Source organism: Oryza sativa, chromosome 9 (assembly GCF_034140825.1).
Source record: "Oryza sativa Japonica Group chromosome 9, ASM3414082v1".
Lineage (NCBI taxonomy): Eukaryota > Viridiplantae > Streptophyta > Magnoliopsida > Poales > Poaceae > Oryza > Oryza sativa.
This window is the reverse complement of record NC_089043.1, coordinates 12117628-12142858: the sequence shown is the minus strand read 5'-3', so window position 1 is coordinate 12142858 and position 25231 is coordinate 12117628. Positions and strand designations below refer to the sequence as shown.

General features: G+C 46.4%; 1 protein-coding gene and 2 long non-coding RNA genes across 5 annotated transcripts; 1 reads left to right on the top strand and 2 right to left on the bottom strand.

Annotated features, from left to right (window-relative positions):
• The first annotated feature begins 7323 nt into the window (after nt 1–7323).
• On the top strand, nt 7324–7922 carry LOC136351945 (uncharacterized). The gene is made up of 2 exons (XR_010735273.1): nt 7324–7356; nt 7459–7922. It is a non-coding gene; the product is annotated as an uncharacterized lncRNA (long non-coding RNA).
• A 2210-nt stretch (nt 7923–10132) lies between these two features.
• Nucleotides 10133–13690, bottom strand: LOC4346671 (UPF0481 protein At3g47200). 3 transcript variants are annotated; one of them, XR_001539689.3, is made up of 4 exons: nt 13551–13690; nt 11768–13160; nt 10569–10656; nt 10133–10477 (listed from the first exon to the last, which is right to left on the bottom strand). XR_001539689.3 is itself a non-coding variant. In XM_015755221.3 (3 exons), exons 1-2 carry the CDS (start codon nt 13570–13572, stop codon nt 11779–11781), a joined length of 1404 nt encoding a protein of 467 aa, XP_015610707.1. In that variant the 5' UTR covers nt 13573–13690; the 3' UTR covers nt 10133–10477; nt 11768–11778. The 3 variants fall into 3 exon arrangements, 2 of the variants coding, with proteins under 2 accessions (XP_015610707.1, XP_066160476.1); XM_015755221.3 differs by lacking the exon at nt 10569–10656; XM_066304379.1 differs by lacking the exons at nt 10133–10477; nt 10569–10656 and having other exon boundaries at nt 11706–13160.
• Nucleotides 13691–14316: 626 nt separating this feature from the next.
• LOC136351908 (uncharacterized) lies at nt 14317–16743 on the bottom strand. Its single transcript, XR_010735190.1, has 2 exons — nt 16270–16743; nt 14317–16034 (listed from the first exon to the last, which is right to left on the bottom strand). It is a non-coding gene; the product is annotated as an uncharacterized lncRNA (long non-coding RNA).
• Nucleotides 16744–25231: the final 8488 nt, after the last annotated feature.

Here is a 25231-nt window from a genome sequence, read left to right as displayed (position 1 = left end):
GCAATGTCTCGTCAGTTTTGAGTTGATATTTCCACCTTCATTTTTCAATATAATGACACATCTGCTTTGTCACCTTGTGAAAGAGATCCGTATTCTCAGGCCTATGTACCTACACAACATGTTTCCTTTCGAGAGGTACATGGGCGTTCTGAAGAAGTATGTTCGTAACCGTGCTCGTCCAGAGGCAAGCATCGCCAAGGGTTATGGAACAGAGGAGGTCATCGAATTTTGCGTAGAATTTATCGAAGACCTTCGCCCAATCGGGGTACCTGAATCACGCCATGAAGGGAGACTACGGGGAAAGGGAACTCTCGGAAGGAAAGCAATAATGACGGTAGACAACAATTTATTCCGTAAAGCCCATTTCACTGTTCTGCAACACTCTTCATTGTTAGCTCCTTACATCGAGGAGCACTTGGCTCTAGTTCGCGCCAGGAACATCGGTAAGTCCGATGCATGGATTACACGGCATCACATTGATACTTTCCCCGCGTGGCTACGACAACATCTCATGGGTAACGAGTCGATCAACCAACAACTTGCCTTCCTGGCGAGGGGACCGTCTGGGTCGATCGCGACATTCCAGGGATATGAGATCAATGGGTACACATTCTACACGGGAGCCCAAGACATGAAGAGCACGAACCAAAACAGCGCTGTTCGTGTCGATGCCATGGGACACGATGGAATAACTGCCACGTATTACGGTGCCATCGAGGACATATGGGAACTTGACTATGGTCCTCTCAAGGTTCCTCTGTTCCGGTGCCAATGGGTTAGGTTGACTGGTGGAGGCGTAATGATTGATGACAGTGGGATGACAACTGTTGACCTTAACAAGGTTGGATACTCGGACGAACCTTTTGTCCTTGCCAATGATGTAACGCAAGTCTTTTTCGTGAAGGACATGTCTAGCAAAGGAAAGAAGGGCAGAGGGCCTGATGAGCCTAAGCGTCAAGTGGTTCTCCCAGGCAAAAGAAAAATCGTCGGAGTTGAGGACAAGACTGACGAGGATTACGATCAGTTGGATGGGCAACCCCCTTTCACGGTGACGATTGACCCTAGCATCCTCCTATCAAATGAAGACACCCCTTACTCATGCAGCGATCACAAGAAGGGAACAATAGTGAGGAGAAAGTACGTGCAGTCAACCGTCACCGCCGATGTAATGCCGTAATTATTGTGTACACGATGTAAACTATTTTGGATGTATTGATTATCCATATAAATCAATTGATGTATGGCATATGTTAATTACGCACGATTATTAGAGGTTTCAACAAGTTTAAATCATGTATATGCTAATTAGAGTTTTTAACATTTAATTTACTATCATTCATATGCTAATTATAATTGACTGGAGAATTTTTAAAAGTATTAAATTTAATATATTTTTAAAACTATCATTCATATATTAGAGTTTTTCACAATTTAATTTACTATCTTTCATATGCTACTTATATATGACTATTCGAATTTTTAAAAGGTTTAAATCATGCATGTGGCATTTACATATGTTAATTAGAGTTTTTAGCATTTAATTTAATATAATTCCTACGCTAAGTATATATGATGATTACAATTTTTATTAATTTTAAATCATGCAGTATGTACATACATATCTTAATTAGAGTTTTTACCAATATAATAATATCATTCATATCTATGCTAAGTATATATATATATATATATATATATATATATATATATATATATTGGAATTTTTATTAATTATAAGTCATATATTTGCTTATTACGATTTATCCACTTAATTTATTACAGACAAAAATAATTTTTCGAAGTAATTGTCATTAATCTTTGTACTTTAAATAATGTTAATGCAATAACTTCTATTTTATAAACACATATGTAAGCGAAAATCATATGCAGTGCTATAATCTTTAGTCCCGGTTCTTAACCCTAACCGGGTTTAAAAAGAATTTCGAAATAGCGGGAAAAGATATTTACTCCCGGTTGTTGAGAACAACCGGGACTAAAGATATCTTTAGTCCCGGTTGTTCTCAACAACCGGGAGTAAATATCTTTTCTTTACTCCCGGTTGTTGTCAACAACCGGGACTAAAGATATCTTTAGTCCCGGTTGTTGAGAACAACCGGGAGTAAAGATCCGGGGGTATATATATTCCCGGTGCGCCCTCGTCTTCTTCACCAACACTTAGACGTTTTCGGCCGATCGATCTCTCTCAGCCTCTCTCCTTCGCCGCCACTGCCTAGGGCAAATCCCCGCGCCGACGCCGCCGTATCTCGCCGTCGTCTCGAGCTCGTCGTCCTCGCCGCCGCCTCCGCCTCCTCCGCTTCCGCCGCATCTCTGGGGTGAGAGCCGCCGCCGCCAGATCTCCCTTCATCTCGATCTCTCCGATCTCGATCTCTCTCCGTCGCGCCGCCCGCCACGAGACGCCGCGCCACGACGACGACGCGCCACGCCGACGCCGCGCCGAGCCGCCGCCGGCACGCGACGCCGCCGTCTTCGCCGGCGCGCGCGCAATGCCGCCGCCGGCACGCCACGCCGCCGCCTTCGCCACCGCGCAACGCCGCCGCCGCATGCCAACGCCACGCCGCCGCCGCCGTCACCACGCCGCCGCCGCCTTCGCCGCCGCGCGTGCAATGCCACCGCCGCCACGCCACGCCGCCGCCGCCACGGCCCCGCAACGCCACGCCGCCGCCGCCGTCGCCACGCCGCCGCCGCCGCCGCCACGCCGCCGCGCCAACCGCCGCCCCGATGCCGCCACACCGCCGTTAACGAACGAGAACGAGAACGATCGAACGAACGAGAGCGAGAACGAACACGTCAACGTACGTTGCCGCGAGAACGTGAACGAGAACGAGAACGATCGAACGAACGAGAGCGAGAACGAACACGTCAACGTACGTTGCCGCGAGAACGTGAACGAGAACGAGAACGATCGAACGAACGAGAGCGAGAACGAGAACGATCGAACGAAGACAAGCGAGAACGAGGGAACGAACGTGAATGAGAACAAGCGAACGAACGTGAACGAGAACGAGCGAACGAACGTGAACGAGCTAGGGAACGTGAACGAGCGAACGAACGAGGACGAACGTTAACGTGAAATGCAATATATATATATATATATATATATATATATATATATATATATATATATATATATATATATATATATATATATGTTACTTCGCATTTATCCTAATACATCTTTTTGTATCTTGCAGAAAAGACGTGTTGTCGGAGTCGTCCGTCAAGCCTGAGTGTAAGAGCTAGCCCTAGAAGGAATTGGAGCAGGCAAGTGACGTAATAATATAAATGATTGTTATATTTGTAATGCAATTAATTAAGATTATTAGACCTGTAATTAGACTTATCATATAAGATTGTGTAGTGTTCTAATATTATTTGAGTTTTAATATAAGATTATTTTATTGCAAATTAGACTTAGTATGACATTATTGACTACGGAATTGGTGCGACTCCTAGCAATTGACTATTGTAGTCTTAATTAGACTTAGCATATACGCACGAAACACTTAGCATACATGACTATTTTAGTCTTAGCATGTAATATTATTTGAGTTTTAATATAAGATTACTTTATTTGTAATTAGACTTAGTATGTAATTATTGACTACGGAAGTGGTGTGACAAGTAGCAATTGACTATTGTAGTCTTAATTAGACTTAGCATATACGCACGAAACACTTAGCATACATGACTATTTTAGTCTTAGCATGTAATATTATTTGAGTTTTAATATAAGATTACTTTATTTGTAATTAGACTTAGTATGTAATTATTGACTACGGAATTGGTGCGACAAGTAGCAATTGACTATTGTAGTCTTAATTAGACTTAGCATATACGCACGAAACACTTAAAATATACATGACTATTTTAGTCTTAGCATGTAATATTATTTGAGTTTTAATATAAGATTATTTTATTTGTAATTAGACTTAGTATATAATTATTTACTAGCTAGGGTTGTATAATATACGTCACCTAGACTTAGGTTATATCACGATTTGTAATTAGACTTAGCACGTAAGGTTGTGTAGGGTTCTAATGTATGACATTTACACTTAGCATACATGACTTAGATTGTTAAAACATAAATGTCTCGTGACTTAGCAGATGTTTCTTGTATCAACAGATGGCTGACCGCGATGAGGAACAGATATTGTACGATACAATCGCGGAGGGAAGCAGCCAGTACTGGAATGAAGAAGAGGGGAACGAGGATCCAAACCAGTACTTGAACGAGGAAGGGAACGTGGAGAGGGATGCGGAGGGGAACCAGCAGGGGCACGTGGAAAGGGATGTGGAGGGGAACCAGGAGGAGGAGGCTAGTGGTAGTCAACCCTCCGTTGGACAGAAGAGGGCACGCGGGCAACGAGGTGCAGCGAACAAGCTTGAGGGTCGGCACATCATAACGGAAGTGGAAGAAGATGGACGTCCTAGTGCCCCAGCCGAAGCCGCCAAGAACTATGTACGTCACAGCGGTTGGGTTGTGCGGGATAACGTGCCTGTCAGTAGGGTGTACTGGCGAAGAACAAGGGCACGCGGAGATCATGAGAGCTTTGTCCCAGATTCGGAGAAAGAGATGCTGTGGACCACAATGCTCGAGACATTCACCCTTCCTACGGGTACAGAGGACAAAGTGAAAAGGTGGACTCTGAAGAAAATGGCAGAACAGTTTCAGAGCTTCAAGGGAGATCTGTACCAGAAGTATATACTGAAGGGGCAGACACCGAACTTCGACACATTCCCAAAGCTAAGGGATCACTGGGACGAGTTCGTTGCTTATAAGACAGGTGAACAAGGGCAGGCGATGATGGAAAGAAACAAAGAAAATGCCGCCAAGAAGAAGTACCATCACCACTTGGGGTCAGGAGGCTATAGCGTCGCGATGCCGAAGTGGGAGGAGATGGAGGCTAGCTTGATTGAGAGGGGTATCGAACCGGCAACAGCCAATTGGCCGGAACGATCGAAGTTCTGGTACTATGCTCACGGTGGAACGCTCAACCCAGCTGATGGCTCACTGGTCTTCGGCGATCAGATACGAGAGGCTGCGCGACGACTAACAGATGCAGTGGAAGCCTCCTCTCAGGGCACGTTCCGACCAGACAGAGATAGGGACGAGCTGACACTCGCCCTGCAGACTCCAGAGCATCCAGGACGAACACGAGGGAAAGGGGTGATTCCTTGGAAGATTGGTTTCAAGGAGGACATCCACACGTACAGGAGTCGGATGAGGAGCAAGAGAGATACCGAGGCGAAGATTGCAGACCTAGAGTTCCGGGTATCGAGCTACGAACGCATGGCCGCACATCGGTCCCATGATCCCCAGCCGACCATTCCTCCTGCAATGGTGAGCCCGTCAGGAAACCGTAGCAGCTGCGCCTCAACGGGGCAGGTAGGATCACAGAGCATGGACGCCATGCAAACACAGGACGAATCGACCTGTCCCGTTGATGACATCACTCAGCGGACACCATGTGAGCTGCATATTCCTTTCAAGAACTTATCAATAAAGGTAAGATTTAGCCATTCCGCTAGTTGCTGCTTATATATGTTGATTACTAATAAATAATCTCTCACAACATGAAGGTGGTGTCGGGCATGGCCATCCCAATGGACCCTTCAGGTACTTACCACTGCAGGCCGATTCCAGCAGGATACTCGAAGGTCGAAGTTGAGTTGGTCGAAGGCGCGTACGAGGACCTCGAGCTGGATTACCCTGGAGGAGACGGTGAGACGCATCTACGAGACACAAGCCATGCCATTATTCTATGGCGCAGGCGGTACATCATCCTCCCTGGGCGACAAGCGGCGTCTCGTGCACCATCTCCTCCGGCTCCGCCATCTCCTCCTCAGGATCCTGCACCGTCTCCTCCTCATGCTCCGCCAGCACCGTCTCCACCTCAGGCTCCAGCATCGACTCCTCCTCAGGATCCTGCACCGACTCCTCCTCGTGCTCCTACACCTACTCCTCCGCAAGCTCCTCTTCCGGCACCTTCAAAGTCAAGGGCCCCCCCAGCTCCACCGTCTGCCCACACAAGGGCAACGAAGAAGGCGAAAGTTGACGCCGCCAAGAACAAGGACCCGGGGTACGATTGCACGCAAGAGGAGCTTGACGCTTACGTTGCATCAGAAGTCAAGAGACAATTCAAGCCTCGAAGTCCAGAAAAGAAGATTCCTATAGACCCCAGTATCATGAACTTCTTCAGGGGTATGTCTGCACCTGTCAAGGAGGCCATCAAGCTATCGGACTATGAGCGAACGCTGAAGAAAGCATCTTCTGGAAAGTCCAAACCAGTCCCTCAGCTTGGAGAGCAACCAAACCAGGAGATCGAGCCGTTGGTGACCGGGAAAGACATGACGATAGAAGAATTTATTATTGACACCGATCTAACTACGGATCAATTGCTAGGAGTTGAACCAATAGAAAAGGCTGAATTGAAATACATGTACGAACTCGATAAACCGCTTGTCAAGCCCGAGCTGGTGCAGTCCCTACCCACACAAATGTACAAGTTCCATCAGCTGTACGTGGAGATGAGCGCCACCGGTAGAGAGATGATCGGAGCGAGGATCAGGGACCTCGACTTCTTGCAAGGAGATGATATTCTCTGGATCAATTTCAAGGGAATCTACGAAGTATACCAGCTGGACGCCCTCGACGTCTCTATTATGAGTTTCTGGACTTTGTAAGTATATCGTTCAATTATAATTCTTAATTACTACGTCTCCTTTAATTAATTAGGTCCTTGTATATAAGTAGACTATATAAAATAAAATACTCCCTTTTATCGTTGTAGAATGGAGATTCAAAGGGCCCGACGGCGGAGGGTTTTCGATACTGGATTCATCGACCCTCGGAGAGTAAACGTTGCAATGCTCGACCAATATCCGCAGGAAATAGAGGACAATCTCGTCCATCTCCTGAAGGCGCAGCATTACAAGACGTTTATACTGTTACCGTACAACACAGAGTTAGTTTAATTTTACTGTCTTCCTACATACCAAATTTTATTCCCGTACGAACTTGCTAAGTGTTTCATATGTAATGCATCCCACGCACATTGCAGATTCCACTGGGTGCTTTTACTCTTCGACCTGTCGGCCTGCACCGTCAATGTATATGACTCAATGGATAAAAAAGAGTCTACGTTTGACAAGGTTTTCGAACTTATAGACAGGTACTGGCATAAGTTTCTCTGTTAATTAAGAAATTCTTGTTATGTTAATTATTTCTACTACGAATCATATCTTTAAACTCCATGTAGGGCTTGGTATCGGTTCCGTCATTTGGTCCGCGGCAACTAGAGAGAAAGACTTAGGCGGAGGTTCAAATTTCCTGTGAGTACACATGCTCTACATTTATATTTCTCCGATTCAAATTAATACATACAACTGTATATTAATTAGATCTCACGCCGTTAATTTGTCATTTATTTGTAGTGCGCAAAGCAAAAGCAGGGAACTAACTTGTGCGGCTACTACGTGTGTGAGTATTGCCACTGCCTTGCAGACCAAATCATCACCACAAGAGAGCTCGATGTACGTACAAATAAATTCAAAATTTCATTACGTAACGATTTCTTGTTTAATTACTAATCAATTTCATACATTCATATAATTTATTCGCATGAGGGATAACCTGACCACACACAAGAAATTTATCGCAGCGGTTCAAGAACAACTCATGGGATTCATCAACGAAGAAATCCTTGATCCCAAGGGTGAATTCTACTACGACGGAAACACAATTCACCGGTCCTTAGCTTCTGAGCTAGCAGCGACTACTACTACGTCGAAATCGTAGCTAGCTAGGACATATAATGGATTGTAATTAATACATGACTACATATGTTTCTATATGCATGTGTACACATTTTCTATAATGTAAATATATTTTGGTCATATATATATCTATATACATATGCATTTGCATAACATATATATGTATAAATACATATATATTATGCATGTATATACATATAATATAATATAATATATATATATACATATATATATATATGTATGCATATATATGTATTCAAACATATATATGCATGGTTTATATATATATATATATATATATATATATATATATATATATAAACCATGCAGCAACAGGGCCATGCAAAAAAAAAAAAAAAGGTCAGCTCGATCTTTAGTCCCGGTTGGTAACACCAACCGGGACTAAAGATGGCTCAGCCGGCCACGTAGCTGAGCCATCTTTAGTCCCGGTTGGTGTTACCAACCGGGACTAAAGATCGATCTTTACTCCCGGTTATTTCACCCGGGACTAAAGATAGCGATCTTTAGTCCCGGATTGGTACTCCCGGTTTGGAAACCGGGACTAAAGGGGGGTTACGAACTGGGACTACGAAGGGTTTCTCCACCAGTGTATCATATGATCATATCATTGCTCTAATGGAGGAACTAATTAACGGATGAGAACGGGGGAGAAGCATGTGTTCCCGGCGATGGGGATTCCGTTTCCGGAGTTGCGCAAGGCGGAGGAGGATTGAGTTTGAGTTTGAGCCAGTGTGGCGGTGGCATCACCGCGATCCGAGGAGCCATGGCGACTTCCACGGCAAGGGAAGGGGAGGAGAACGAAGAAAGATGATGGACTGCCACAAATGGTCCAGAGAAAGGGGATTATTTGGGACCAAACGGCTTGGAATTTGAGGAATGTTTTTATTTTTAAGTTTAGAATTTGAGGGGAACTTTGGAATTTTTACGTACTATCTAAAAATAATCTTTAAGCATTGTTCCTTTAATCCTCTTTAATTCCCTTAAATTCCTTTCTGATGTGGATTAAGATCAATGTCAACGATCTGAAAGGCTGAAAGGGTTCCATCTCGACAGAACACAATCAACGGCGACTAAAAAGCTATTCGTACAAAAAAAATTTCCATGAAAAATCCAGTACGAACATAGTCTTAATTTTCTTTTATTTCTTCTTAGTTGGTAGTGATCAAACGTTCTCATCTTTTCGGTTATGTTTATCAGCCAAAATTTAAATTTTCAACCTTAGAGTTGATTTTGGGGTTTTTTCATCCAAATTTATTTTTTAACATTTGCTTTTTTTCGCTAAGAATATGAATATAAAAGTTTTATCCAATTATTTTCGTTTGTAAATATGCCGTTTTTATTCCGTCTCTTTGTATCGGTTTGACTTCCGGCACCAGTAGTTACGAATCGGTACCAATGCCTGTTTATATAGTAGTAATTGGATCTATTTCTTATACGCAAGTTCATTTCGACGCGACATTCTTAGCAAAAGACATCTAATGATGATGGACTTGTTAAAACAACCTATTATTACAACAATCAGATGATTGATCTGGCTTTATAACAATAATGCTGGGACGCCAACATATAGGTGAAAAAAACTGTGTAATATAATTGTTTGAGAGGATATATTATGTAGTTTTTTATAATGTTGAAAAAAAGAATAATAATACATAATGTGGGATAGTAAGGTGATGGCGGCGCCAACAAAGCCATGGGACCAGCAACAGGCGGTGGGCTAGTGTTGATGGGCCGGGGGCTAGGATCTTGACCATTTAAAAGGTGGGTGGGGCCACCGCGTTGTCACTTGACTTGGAGAGGAGGAGAGGCGGGCAGGGTGAAGGACTAGGCAAGTCCGCGCCGATGCCATTTGTGCTTTCTGTTGCCAATGTGGCTAAGGGGTGACGTACTGCATGGGTTAGATTTTGGTGAAGAAAATGAGTGTCGTGTACGGGGGTAGAAGATATAAAAAGGCCATTGTGCTTGCATGAATCATAGCGTGATCTAAGCCATCCAAAATTGACGGAAATAAATTAGGGTTTTTTTATTTATTTTTCCAAACAACGAGCACGGACATAATAGGAGTGGGTGTTCGGTTTTCCGGTTTTTTTTTGCTCGGTTTATTCAGTTTTGGAGAAGATCGGTTTTGAAGATATGGCAACCGAGTTTGTCTAAAATAAGGTAAAACCAAGCCGACTAAACCGAACAAATTCGGCTCGTTTTTTCGGTTCTCGGTGAACCCGAACAGACTGTGACCCTTGTTTGAAATGTACGCTAGCAAGTAGCGCATGCTGAAGCAAAAGCTAAGAATTAAACTGAACAGCCAAGAGCATAAAAAGGTCATATATAATTGGATAATAGATGCCACGATTCCACCAGATATTTGGAGTACTAGATAATACTATATTGAAGTAATGATGTTTCTAAAACCACACAATAATCATCTGTCTGACAAGCAACAACAAACGTCCAACATGAATATCAATAGTTCATACTGCAATACATGTGCAGCAGACCAGCAACGTTACAGCAAAACTTTTTTTTTTGAACGCCGAAGTTACAGCAAAACTGGGTTACAAGAAACCCCAGCTTAAGTATTGGCCAAAAGTAGACTTGATTAGTTGACTGCGCAATCAGCTGCCCACCAAATTCAGCATACCACAGCTCACATCCAAAGCTGAAAACCAAAGAAATTAATCAAGATTAGAAAAACTATGTTCCACCTCCTATTGCTAGTAAAATGATATCTCCTGAATCCTGATACGTACAAGATTTTTAGGGATTAGGAGAACTAGGCTTGGACGCAGGAGCCATGGGGGGGCTTGGAAGTACAACAATCTTTTTTTGCAACCAGTTCTGAAACATGATCCAAACAAAAGCATGTAATCTTTATTTTGTTACCTTGTTCAATTAGGGCCAACTTTTCGGGGTCCTCTTCTATGCTAGTAGGCGGGGTGCTTCGCAACCAATCTTATGTACTCACTCCATACTCATAAAGGAAGTCGTTTAGGACAATGTTTAAGTCAAACCTTAGGAATATAAATCATGAATAACTCCCAAATTATTGAGTTTGAAAATATAAAAATTATATGTATAGATTTGTCTTGAAAAATACTTTCATAACAGTATACATATATCACTTTTCAATAAATATTTTTATAGAAACAAGAAGTCAAAGTTGTGTTTTGGAGATCGTGTCGCTGTCCTAAACGACTTTCTTTACGAGTATGAAAGGAGTACAAATTAGGCGTTCAGCCATAGATGGTGTGATAGTATAGTTGGCCAAAAGGCCAGCAGCTCGACAGCTCAGTACACGGCACAAAGATTTGGCCCAGCCCAGGTATGGTATTTTTTGACAGTTGTCGGCCCCGTGCCAGTCTGACCCGACTATTGGGCTACGCATAAGCCTCTTCCTTGGCACGACAACGTCGTGCCGTCCCCGGCACAACACGGCTCAACGGTACCTCGCTCCCGCAGGCCGGCACGGCTCAATGGTAGCTTGCGCCATAGCCCATTGGCGCCTGGCCCAAAGAGATGAGGGATACAAGATAGACTTATTCCAGCCATATAATGCATGATATAAAGATGTGAGGGGGTAAAATATACTTATTCTAGCCATATAAGGCACGGCCTTAAAAAAATGAGGGAGGCAAAATAAACTTATTCCAAGGATCAATACGGTATGCTAGTCGTGCCTTCGAGCCAGCATGGCATGATCCGAGTCTTATTGGGCCATGCCTGGGATATAGGTGTAGGCGCCCGCCGTGGATGGGCACGGCGCGACATGGTTAATCTCAGGCCGAGCCGGTCCGACTGATCTTGGACCGTGCCTTAGTCGTGTCCCGGCCAGGCCGTGTCGGGCGACTCATTTTGGCCATCTATACATAGTGGAGTAGAATCCAACGCAGCGGAGAATGATTGGTACTTCGATAATGAACGTAAAATCGGTAGGCATACAGGGGCATACGTCTCAGTGGCTTAGCTTCTAGTCTTGTAGCTCTTGACGGCATACACAGCCTGAAGAACTTCACAGACTAGGCCAACAATGGCGGCGAGCAGCGCGGTCGCCACCAGCGGGTTGCTCAAATGCCGCCGCCGCAGCAGCGCCATCCAGTTGACTGGCCGGCTGCTGTACCGCCGCTCCATCTTCTCCCACGTCGGCTGCAGGTAGTTCTGGCGCGCGTCGTCGACGCTGAGCGCCACGCCCCTGCACAGGCCGGCGAATCCCTTAGCGACGTCCTCGTCGCACCCCATGAAGTGCACGACGACGCCTTTGCTCGCCAGGAGCGCGACGTCGTTCGCCGTGCCGGCGAGATGCGACATGAAGAGGCAGTAGGCCGTGACGTGGCTGCCCAGGTTTGGGTTGTTCTGCTCCAGCGCCATCAGGTTGCGCAGGACCCGCCACGTGTTGTTGTCCACCGTCAGCGTCGGGACGTGCAGCGTCAGCCGCCGGAGCTCCACGTCGAGGACGCACCGTGCGTCGCCGAGGCCGAGGGCCCGTCTCTTGAACCTCACGCCGGCGGCGTGGTACTGCGTCGCCCCGCGCCAGCGGTACACGGTGGCGCGCGCGCGCCTGGTGGGGATGGGGACAGCGGCAGCGTCGTCGGCGGCCGGCGCCATCGCCATGGGTGTGAAGTGCATGTGGAGTAAGTGGACGAGGTGACAGGGGCGTGTGCTGGTGATGTCCACCTCCAGATTCGAGTAGCCCTGGTCTCGGAGGAGTGACCGGAGATGGCGCACGAACCCATCGACAACCACGACGGAGGAAGACGACGACCCGCCGCCGGCGATGGCTGTAGCTCCCGGAGAAGGAGGGGGAGAGTGGATCAGCTCGTAGACCTTCTCGAGGATGAAGAAGGGTATCTGGTTCTCGAGCAGGTAGAACACGTCGCGCACGGCGAAGATGTCCACCGCTCTCCCGCCGCCGCCGACGCCGACGCCGAAGTAGTGGAGTATGTACCACCCGTCGAGCAGCAGCATCAACGCAAACTCCTCCGCGCCCATGTCATCCGTGTCATCGCGGTAGTAGCTCCGCGCCTCGCTTTCGAGGCCGGCGATGGCCGCCAGGTAGCGCCTCAGCGTGGACGCCCGCTCGTCGTCGCCGTCGGGGAGGGCACGCCGGAGCGCCGCCAGCTTGTCCAGCTCACACCGGTCCAGCGACCTGTGGTGGTAGGCGCCGACGAGCAGCACCTGCGGAGCGTACTGCGATACGTCGACGAGGCGGACTTGCGGCTTCACGATGGAAATGTGGCACTCCGGCGAGCCGTGTCGCCGGCCGCCGTCGTCCAAAGGAACGTCGCATAGTTTTGCCTCTAGTTGGTCGGCGAGAAGATTGATGTCAATTTGGGTTTGGTAATCCCCTGAAAATTCTTCTGGTTAAGCATGCCAAGTGTCATATATATAATATATGGTGATCTGAAGCACATGATATGCTTAATTGCGAAATCTTTATAATTTATATGGTGATCTGAAATTCTGAAGCACATATAATAATACATAATCTGTTGACTATGGACCAGTTTATGAATTATTGAAATATAAATATGCAACGAAAGAATGAATCTGAGGAAAGAAATAATCAGGTCAAATTGCAAATCACAAATATAGCATATAAATTTTTAGGCCATTTGGCATAGACTACACTCGACAGAGGCACCTCAAAAGCGATTGAAAATGAAGAGAGCTAGCACTGTATATATGTGGCAATGGAAGGGAATATTTCCTTAATTTACTTCATGAACATTACTTACCTGTGACTCCATCGATGCTCATTTCCTTGTAACGTTTCTGTCTTGTTTCATTCTGCTAAAGGTGGCATGTTCATTGTACAAAATAAAACGAAGTTAACACACACATATATATTGTGTGTTCCATTCCTCCGATCCCATCTTTGTCCTTTTCACTTCGACTCTTCCATCGAATAATATTAGGTGCAATTTCCGACGGATGTGCATATCCACTATCTAAAGTGTGTTTCTTTAAAAAGATGAAAGGCTCCGCCAATAAAAAAAAAGAAGAGTACTAAAGGAAAAGTAATTAAAGTAATATCTTAGTGCAGCTTTCTGTATATACATCCTCAATAGGATCATGAGAATTCCTTCACACCGTACAAGTAGCTTTAATTGCCTTTTAAAATATCTTCCATGCATGTCACTTGAACAAAACAAGAAGAGTAAATGTCACAAAAACCTGGGTATATATTGATGCATCCGTAACACATGTTGAGAGTGAATAGAATCGACAGATTAAGCGAGAGAGAATTGAGCGACATAATAGAGCGAATTGATAGTTTCTCATTGATCAAGAGTACATATAAATGTGAAGCGGTGGCAACCGCAGGGACACGATGGTTGGGAACCATCACATCGGTTATCGAGAGGGGCGCTGAGGGGAGAGAGAGGAGCAGTAACGCCCTGACATTCGTTAGCCATAGACACAGCTAACTCACACCGGAGTGTTATGCATTACCTGTGATATAGTACCAGTCCCAGGATACATTAGCTGGTATACACAGAATAAATGTGGAATCAAAGTAAACTGCTTTATTACATCACTGGATAGTAGTACTTACATAAGTTGCCATCATGGACAGGCCCATAGATAAACAACACAACATTACATAAAACCATAAAAGCGACGGCGCAGAAGTGAATAGCGCGGAGAACTAAGCGACTAAGCAACTATGCACTAGGCAAAGAACCTAGGCAACTAACTTATTCCACAAGCGAGGCTTGGGGCTAGGCACGAAACATCTAGAAGTCTTCATACTCGGCTTGCTCCTGGAGATACTCCTCGGCGGTCGGGTCGACATCTTCGTCTTCACACTCTATAGGTTATTATAAGGGGCAAGGGTGAGTACTTAACGTACTCAGCAAGCCAGGGGGAAGAATGACATGTTTAGTTTACACAACGAGGCTAAGGTTTTATTTGCGAAAGCTGCCTTTTTGGCAAAGTGATTTATTTCACAAAACTCCTAGTGAGTGAGTCAAGTTTTAGTTGTCGGGAGGAGGCTCACGCCTCAACCCATTCCACAAGTTGCTTTGCAACAACTTGTCAAGATTAACGAACAACAATTAATTTGTTCCCTCATTAACTCGTTTTCACTATCACAACAACACATAGTTCACCCAATTACCTTAGCACATCAACGCCATCATGGCCCTAACAACACGTCGGTGTCGGACGACACCCCAGGTCACACAGACCCGTTCCTAACCACAAAGGTTAGCCGTCTGCTACACAGGCGGACTCTGGTAACGTTCCCTTTTCAGTAACCACTTTTTTCACAAACCTTTGTCAAACAAATCTACACTATGAGAAACACCTTACACTCGCCCTTGACCGTGGGCACGACTGTTCGAACAGTTCATTAATCTCTACAGAGGTTGCACGCTTTACCCACACGACACGAAACTTACACTGGTACTGGCCAGTACCGGAAGTTCGTGATAAGGCCTTTCCAAAGCTAACACATGAAAATCGCATGCCACCTAGTTGGGCTAAGATCCATAGCCGAGTATTAGGCAATGACAGCCGTCATCCACTCAGGAAATACCGAGGATGCCTCCTACTCTTACTGGTATCACGCCACAATAGAGGCAAAAAGACACCCATGATGGGCAATAAATGTGTAATACTTCGTCTCCTCATCCTCGGCATTCCACAACCATTGGCACACCAACTCCCATGTGATAACAATTTACTTAACCAGAGGCATCCCATAAATATCTGTGTGGTCGCACTGTAACGTGTTCGGATGGATTTCCCAAAGAAATCGGTCCTTAACAATAATACGTAGCCAAACCACAAAGGCGTGACTCCGCATCATCACCACTTTCACAACACATTTTATTTCACAACTCCCCGGTACACTGTACCAGATTTTTAAGCATGTATTTGGAATAACCCAAGTTTCCCACACGGCAATAACGTAAGCATGGCTAAGCGAAACTACCTCGGTAATCGTATAACGATACCGGCGCAAATATTTGTGGAGCTATCAAAGGTATGGAAACATCAACCTATGAAATATAAGTGCAACTACTAGGTTGGTCCGTCGGTTGTATAAACAATCCGAGGCCTAAACATGTTAATCGTGTGAACTAAACAATGCATCTTTGCAAACAACATATCATTAAAAATATAGGGGCAATGTGATCAAAGGGGTTTGCCTTGCACAGGGTTGGAGTCTTCTCTTTCGAAAGCGGCGTCCGGGGCTTCTTCGAACTCAGGCTCTAAACGCGAAAACAAAGCTAAATAAGAAAAGGCAATAAAACAAGCTTAAATCAGATAAACAACAGTGCCACTGTGTAGATCTCAATTTTAGAAAAATTTAAGAACTTAAACGGGGTCAATCGGAGTTACTGTTGATTTTCTAGGAGTTTTCAAAGGTTAAAAGGATTTTCTGAGATTTTTATTTATTGGACGGGAAGGGAATATTCCGCTAGCGTTGACGGCAAGGAGGTCCACCTGTCAGTGAAGGATGGGAAGAAGGAGGCGCGGGCCCGGCTTGTCAGTGGCTGAGGAGGAAAAGGGTCGTGGAGCCGGCTTGTCAGCGACTGGAGGGGGTCTTCTTCCTCGTCCTCGCGTTCTGCTCGGCTCGGCCCGAGGCGTGTCGCGGCGGCGAGGCGCGGCTCCGCGGCCAGGGGCCGGGGAAGGCGGCCGCGAAATCCGGCGAGGTTCTGCCGGCGTCGGTGGCGCCGAGAGGAGGAGCGCGGCGGCCCGAGTGACGACACGGAGAGAAGAACGAGAGAAAGAGAGAGATGAGAGAGAGAGATGGCAATGGTGTGGGGTGAAAGGGGCTCGGCCCTCCTTTTATAGCCGGCGCGGCTTGGCGGGACGCGGCGGCGAGCTGGCAGCTAGGGCGCGGGAGAACCGGGGGTATGGGGCTAGCTGCTTCGGCCGGATTCGCGGAGAGGAAGGGACGGCGACGCGACGGCTTGGCGTCAGGCACCGGTGGCGACGCGATGTGAAGCGACGGACGCGCGGAGAGCGGGAACGGCGGCGAGACGTGGGTGACGCACGGCCGACGACGGCTATGGCCGGGATTTGGGGCGGTAGGGCTATAGGGGGGTGACGCATGCGGCGGTGGCGACGCGACGCGAGAGAGAGAGGGAGAGACGCGGCTCAGCGGCTTCCCGGGAGGAGACGGAGACAAGACGACGAGGCGACGGCGAGGGGACGCGCGTCCGCGGAGGTTCTGGGACGGGACGGCGACAGGACGACGATGATGCAAGGTGACGCCGTGCCGTGTCTCCCGGCGGGATTCGCGGCTTGTCGTGGCGCGGCCTTGGCGCGATGCGCGGTGCACGGGTAGGCGGCTCGGTGCAGCACACGGCTCGGCACGATTCGGCGCCCGGGTCGGCATTTCGTCGAGCGGCTCGTGTGCATGCACTGGCTGGCTCAGGGAGGAAGACAAACAGTGGCGGTTGGGCTGGGCTGCTGCGGGAGAGAGGCCGTGGGCCGGCCTGCTTAGGTGGGAAGGAGAGGAGAGAAAAGGGGAATAAGTGTACTTTGACTCCCTCAAAAGTGACCCAAATCTAATCCATGACCATAAACCGCAAAACCGGATATCTCGACCCCCGAACTATTGAAACCGGTGCAATTTGACTCCTTTTGCGGTTTTGGAGGGCGATTTCGTTGACGTGGCGCTGACGTGGCGGTGTTGACCTAGTCTATGGGTTGATGTGGCGCTTAGGTGGCATTTAAATTAAAAACCTACATGTGGGACCCATTTGTCATTCGCACTGAAGAATTTGTGGGGCCCACATGTCAGTCTATCCCTCTCCCTCCCTTGTCTCTTATCTCTCTCTCCCTCCCCATTCGGCAAGTAGGGACCGCCGGCGGCAGCGGCAACGACGGCGAGCGGGGGCTAGAGTGACGGCAGCGGCGGGAGAGCGGTCGTCGCTCGAGAAGGAGGTGCTGCTGCCGAGCTCCGCATCTGGGCAACGCCGAGCTTAGCTCTCGAGGTTCGGTCAGATCTGGCGGTAGCGGAGGAGCTCCGGCGCCGTGAGTTGGCCACGCGGTCCGCCGGCACGCACCGGCCGTCGTTCGCCAGCGAGGAAGGAGACAGCGGTGCACAACAGCCAGCGAAAGAGCAAGCGGCGCATGGCGGCCGGCGGGAGAGGAGGCGGAGCGCGCCAATCGCCAGGAGAGAAGGCGAGGCAGCGGTGCGCATCGGCCGGCGGGTGAGGAGAGAGCGGCGCGTGACAGCTGGTGGGAGAGGAGGTGAGGCAACGGCACGCGCCTGCTGGCGGGAGAAGAGCGGCTCGCCGGCCTCTCCGCCTCCCCGTCTCCTCCTTTTCTTCTTCACAGGAGACAGTGAGGGAGTGCGGGACGGCGACCGGTGGTGGACGGCGATAGCAACGGGATAGAGCTCGGCGAGGGAGCTTCAATGGATGCCACCGCATGGGCCGCCGCCTTAGACCTCCACCTCCGTCGTCGGCCACCGACGACGCCAACGACAACCCCCACCGGTCGACTTCCTCCACAACGTCAAACCCATCTCGCCGAGCGCTGCCTCACCATCGTCGACTCCTCCACTCCGGGGATCGCCACTCCCACGTCAGCTCCCGGCGCCGCTGCCACATCAGGTCCCGCCGGCCGAAGGGGAGAAAAAGAGAGAAAGAGAGAATGGAGGAAGAGGGGAGGAAGAAGAAAGAGAGAGGATGACATATGGGGCCCATATGCCAATGGCCCCCACAAATTTTTATATGTGTGAATGACAAACGGGTCCCACCTATATGTTTTTAATTTAGATGCCACCTAAGCGCCACGTTAACCCATAGACTAGGTCAACACAGCCACGTCAGCGCCACGTCAGCGAAACCATCCTCCAAAACCACCAAAGGAGTCAAATTACACCGGTTTTAATAGTTCGGGGGTCGAGATATCCGGTTTTGCGGTTTAGGGTCATGAATTAGATTCAGGTCACTTTTGAGGGAGTCAAAGTGCAGTTATTCCGAGAAAAGGAGGAGGAGAGTTGGGCCTGGGAGAGAAAGGAAGAGAGGCCCAAAATGAACAGTGAACTTTCTTATTTTCTCAAGGTTTGTAGAATTGAATTTTGAGGATATTTGAGAGGAATTTGAATTTGAATTTTGTCTATGGTTTCACAGGAATTTGAAGTGAATTCTAGGCCGTGCCACGTGGCTCAATGCCAGCTCAACAAAAATCTCGGCGCCAACATTATCGGCGCTGAGACGTTATACCTCAGCGCCAACCTTGATGGCGTTGAGCCGACGGCTTAGTTTTGGTTGAAGTTTTTGGCAGGGGCTATTTTCAAAATAAGTTTTTATAAAGGATCAATTTGTCAAAAAACGGCACGGTGCCGGTTCTAATATAGAATCGACACTTGTAAGGGTGTACCTGTTTTTTATTTTTGTTGGTGCAAAAAACCCGAAAAATATTTGGTCTTATTATTAGGCACATATACGGTCACACTTCAGTTCCTATAAGTCACATGATTTTTTCAACACATATTCATAGATATTTGTTTAAGAAAGAAAAAATGCTTATCAATGGGTGCCCGATGCATGAAGGAAATTGTCAGAGTCACGGATAAGGTATACCCTCTATTCTTGGATGTACGTTGTATACTGATACGGTATACCCGCGTGTATATGGATAGTTACTGTATACGTTAAGGAAATCTATCACGTGATAGGAACAGAATCCACAGATGGGAGGAGTCCTACTCGTACAAGACTTGGTCTTTACCATATCGTAAGGGTCCGATATCTCCGAGTCCTACTTGGAGATCAACTGACCCGCGGTATAAAAGGGACCCCCTAGGCAGGACCTAAGGCATCGAATCTCACTGCCAACATATCCACCACAGCCTACGAAGCCGGAGCCTACGGGAGCCAAGTCGCCGGGTGATCTAGTCAAACCAACTCGACTACAGTATCGTCGGTATCATCGAGTTCCGCTATTCCCTTTGTAATCTGTGGTTTCCATCATATAATCCCATACCAACTGGATTAGGGCTATTACCTATCAAGGGGCTCAAACCAGTATAATCCTTGCCTTCTGTTTGCTTGATGTCGTATTACGTAGATCCTCGTACCAATGTACCCCAATACCCTCTATATCCGGTCTACGGTTATCCCCCATCGACAGAAATATCGGGCACCCGCACCCCTACCTCATTTTCCACTGACACAACCGCATCCTTATCTCATTTCCGCCAACACAACCGCATCCTTATATTTTTATTCTTCTCTCTCTACCCTTTCATCAACTCCTTTAGATTCAGTCCAGACGCAGGCAGCGACGGGGTTACGGAGGTGACGGAGAAGACGGAGGCGGCCACACGGACGTAGCTGAGTTCCGCGTGGCATCAACTACGGTGGCCACGAGCTCCGTGCGTCATCAATGATAGCGGACACGCGGACGCGGCTGAGCTGCACGACGTCAACAATGGCGGTCGAGCTCCGTGCGGCACCGACGACGGCGGCCGAGCTCTGCATGGCGAGCTCCGTGCAGCGTCGACGACGGCGGCCACGCGGTTGTAGCGGACTCGTCCGAGCTTGGCACGGCATCGACGACGATGGCCACGTGGTTTTAGCGGACTCGGGCGAGCTCGCAGTAGATCTAGGCTTTTCTCTCTAATTTTTTAATGTATCGGCCCATGTACCATGATGTTTCATTAGTTGGATTGAAATGTTGCAGTGAGGTTTTCTATAGTGTTTCATTCTTTTTTTCGTCGTACTCGGATGTGTTTCATGTTCCAATATGTTTAAAACAATTGTTTCATACATTGTATCAAAAGTGTTTTATTACGTGTTTTGACTGTGTTTCAGATTTTTTCAGTACTGAAACCTTTTCTTTACAAGGGGTGAAATAACGCCCGATTTTTACTCCGATGTGTTTTATGTTCCAATATATTCAAAACTATTGTTTCATACAGTGTATTAAAATGTTTCAATACATGTTTTGATTGTGCTTCAGAATTTTCAGTACCGAAACGTTTTTTACAAGGGGGTGGAAACGAGCTGAGCCGGCTCGGCTTGCAGTGGCTCACAACAAACTAGGCTTGGCTTGGCTCGGCTCAGTTACGGAAACAAGCTAAAACTTGGGCTCGGCTCGGCTTGTTTCCTGGCTCGAGCCAGCTCAAGCTGGCTTGCAAGCCTTCCTGTTGAAACATCTCTTCATATATATTTTATAATTATTAAAAAAGCAAGAACAAATCATCAACATGTAAAATTTAAATAAGTTTATATATTCAATTCTTCAAAATCTTAATAATAAATTTCAAGTTTACAAATAATAACTTCATAAAAAATAAAATACTCGATATAAACACATGATGGGCTAGGCTCGCGAGCCAAAACAAGCGGCTCGTGAGCCAGCTCGGGCTCGGCTCATTTCAGCAATGAGCTGAAAAGGAGGCTTGGGCTTGGCTCGTTTGGCCTACGAGCCAAGGCAAGCCAACCAAGCTCGAGCCAAGCCCGAGCTGAGCTCACGAGCCCGAGCTTTTTTTCCACCCTACCCGATTTGTAAGTGCTTCATTAAGAAAGATTTGAATATAAGAACTTTCTCTCCATCTAAAGCTTCCTTACCATCTAACGTACAAACAGTTCATGTATTGGAAATAAATGCTATTCTTTTGAGACTACTGTCATGAGGTCAAATGAAAAGTTTATCAACTACAAAATTGTAGATCTCATCTAGAGCTACAACTTTGATATAGTTTTTGTCTTTACCCGATATCGTTTAGAAATTTGAAAAAATCACTTATGCAAATAGATCCGAGACCTTTTAACACATTTTTGGACATCCAAACGATCTTAAATAAAAAAGTCATCAACTACACAATTGTAGATATCATTGAGCTCTACAATTGTTATAGCGTTGTTCTTCATTCGACTTTATATGAAAAAGTTAGATAAAAAACACACATATATGAATTACGTCATCAGTTTCAATAGTAAGCATGCACCTTTGGGCTTATAAGTGTTGGTTTTTATTAAGAAACGACTCATATGTGATACCCATATGTAATGGTTCATGATAAAGACCGGTACCTATGACATCGCACTTGTATGTGCCAGTTTATTATAAGAACCAGCACCTGTGTGATGTCTACAGGTACCGGTTTATAAAAAGAATCAACACCTATGATTTGGGGGATTAATTATGTCAGTTTTGTTATAAACCAGTGCCAATGAGTGATTATATGTACCAGTTCTTACTTTTATATTGTAAAAAGGTGAAAAAAGCTTCATAGATGTCGGTTTTAAGCAAACCAGCACCTATAAGACCGGTCACTATGTGGTGTTTTGTAATAGTAAATACAATTCATCTGAGGGTACTGTATACATTGGCTTTGAGCTGGGTTGCCCGTGGGCCCTAGTCTCTAGGCCCGATGCTATTATTAGAGTCAATTCTTAAACATGATCTTAGGCTATGCATGATCACCTCTTATGTGGAATTTTATAGTTTACTGACCGGATCTTGCTAAAACCATAAGTTGGGTCGGTCTAGTGGTAGTAGGCCGCCGGTGATGGGATCACCGTGCGGCAGTGGTGACGGGAACCCCACGGTGCGATAGTGATGATGGGAATTTGCCCTTCGGTCCCCTTTAACGCACCTTAGGATCGGTAGTCTGATGGTTTTGGGAATGGCTTAGCGTACGTGAGTCGTCACTCGTGCATAAGATCAAGGTTCCTTTTTACGTGTGTTGAGGGGATCTGGAATAATTCCTTCTCAAGAAAAAAACGACGCATCTGGTTATAGCGCTAAGGAGAGAAATGTGTATGACTCGCTCCTCAACGCTAGGGAGCACGCGTATGCATTGCTGGACCAAACCGTTTGCTTCACTTTCTGGCTTGGTGGCCAGATATCAACCAACACCCATAACATTGCATCATTCCTTTCAAGCAGCACATCCTCAAGCTACAAAAGGGTTTAACTGACTCAAACAACTCCCTAGATCAAACTGACTCAAGCTTTCTACATCTTGATCGACCATTTTTATTATTTAGTATCATACATGTGTTTAGTATCATGCCTTTATTATCATTAGACTCGTATTTAGAAATATCTTCATACTATTTTGCAGTTGTTGATAATTTATTTTGAAATAAATTAATGGTCAAATGTTGGACGCTGTCAAAATCTAATATGCTTTATATCTTTTAAACGGGGACTATCCATTTAACATTCATCCAATGCATTTCGGTTAGCAAAAGAAATTCTAAATATGTACAATTATGCATAAGATTGATATATAGGGGCATCATATAAATCCAAAAACTGATATTTCACGCGGACTGGTCTAACGTTACTAGTGAACAAACTGATAATCCTATCTTTTTTTTTTTGCGGGGTTGATAATCCTATCTTGATTTGGACATATATAGCTAGGCATCAATTAATCGGCGACCAAGCAAATATTTATGTACAGTACATAAGTTTTGGATTTAAGCTATGTATATACTAAAATTGAATCGCAGCAGTCACCGTTGGTGTGACGTCCAGTATATGAAAAAATTCAGTCAAACTCCCGTGGGATCGGACGTATAATGCCACGCACGCGATGATATCATGCATGGTTATTATTAGCCGTATATATAGGGCTTATTTAGACCCTCCAAAATGGTAAAATTTTTACTGTTTTGAACTACTTTTTGGTAAAATAGATCTAAACACTATTATCAAAAGTGGGCAACTTTGCATTTGTCATTTGGAAGGCATGCGGGACGCTCACTGCATGCCCCGGTCGCTCTCTCACCCTCACTTGCTCGCTCTCTCTCATCTTGCACCCAAAATTTCCCCATCTCGCCCGCCTCCTCCTCCCCAGCTCTGCCTCCTCCTCCGCCGATCTCCCCCGCCACCGCCGCTCACACCCGCCTCCATCTCCGCCAATCACGCCTGCCTCTGCCCCTGCCGATCTCGCCCGCCGCAGCTGCTCACGGCAGCCTCTACCTCGGCCGATCTTGCCCGCCGCAACAGTCCGAGGCGGAGATGGACGGCGACGGATATGATGACGGCTCCGGCACGAGGGACTTCATGTCACAGTCCGATTCACACGCCTCCGCCGATGGGCTCGACCCCTACACCGACTCCCTGCACTAGTTCACTGGATTTGGCAGCGGCGGTGCTTCTAGGATAGGCATGGCCGCCCTTGACCTCAACTCCAGTGGGGATGGGTGGCCGGATCTAGAAAGCTACGAGGGTCTCCTTCGCTCCGGTTCGCGAGGACGCGACATCGGCGGATCTGGGAGCCACCTTTAATTTGGGCCGATGCACAAGGAGGTGACGTCGGCGGATCTGGGAGCCACCTTCGCTCCGCCTCAAAAGGAGGCGGCTCCGCTGACCTCCCTCTCGTGCGTGGCTGCGGCGTCAGTCAGACCCTTGGCTTACGCGCAGCCTGCCCTCCCGGTGGTCGAGGTGCCATTGCCGCTTGCGGCAATTCCTCACCATATGGAGGTGGCCGTAGAGCGCCTGCGACCGGACGGCTGATGCAAGGGCGTGGTCGAGGCGCGCCCGCGACCGGACCCAGGAGCCATGGTGGTGGCCGTCGATCCGCAGCCTCCACCGTATCTGAAGACAACTTCGACATGGACTCCAACAACGTCGATGATTAATTTGCATCAGATCATGATACCATAATGCGTAGTAGTAATTAGCAGTACTCCCTCCATTCTGAAATATAAGGCGCAACCACTCTCAACCTAAAGTTCAAGAAATAATTATTATAAGTTATCACCTCATAGTTTAAATTACCCTAATAAATATAATGCGTGTACCCAATAGAATTAAACATATATATTGAGGATGGGGGACATAAAAAAATAATAATTTAGTGGGAAAGAAGTGCTAGTTAATGGTATATATTCATGCATGTCTTATACTCCCTCTATTTTAATGTATGACGCCGTTGACTTTATAACAAATATTTGACTACTCGTCTTATTCAAAATTTTTATGCAAATATAAAAATACTTATTTCATGCTTAAAGAACATTTGATGATAAATCAAGTCACAATAAAATAAATTATAATTACATAAATTTTTTGAATAAGACGAAAGGTCAAACGTTTGTTAAAAAGTCAACGGCATCATATATTAAAATATGGAGGGAGTATTATGAAACATCTTAAAAAAGTTGTGGTTTATATTATGGAATGGTGGGAGTATAATTTTTGCAAAAATTATAGCTACTTAATTATTGAACAGAGATAATTTGAATGCGTACGTGCAACCTGAATCGTATAAGTTACATTATAGCGGCTTTCATAAGTACATAAGAAATTAATTTTTACTAAACAATCTTATAGTAAAAAAAATATAAAACTCTATGTAAAATACTCCCTCGGTTCGTCTAATACGATAAATCTGTACAGCTAGGAGGAGTAGCTGGTGGTAAATTAACTTCGAATTACTACACTAGTCTTCTCTCGACCGGTCAGCGCATAGTGCAGCCAT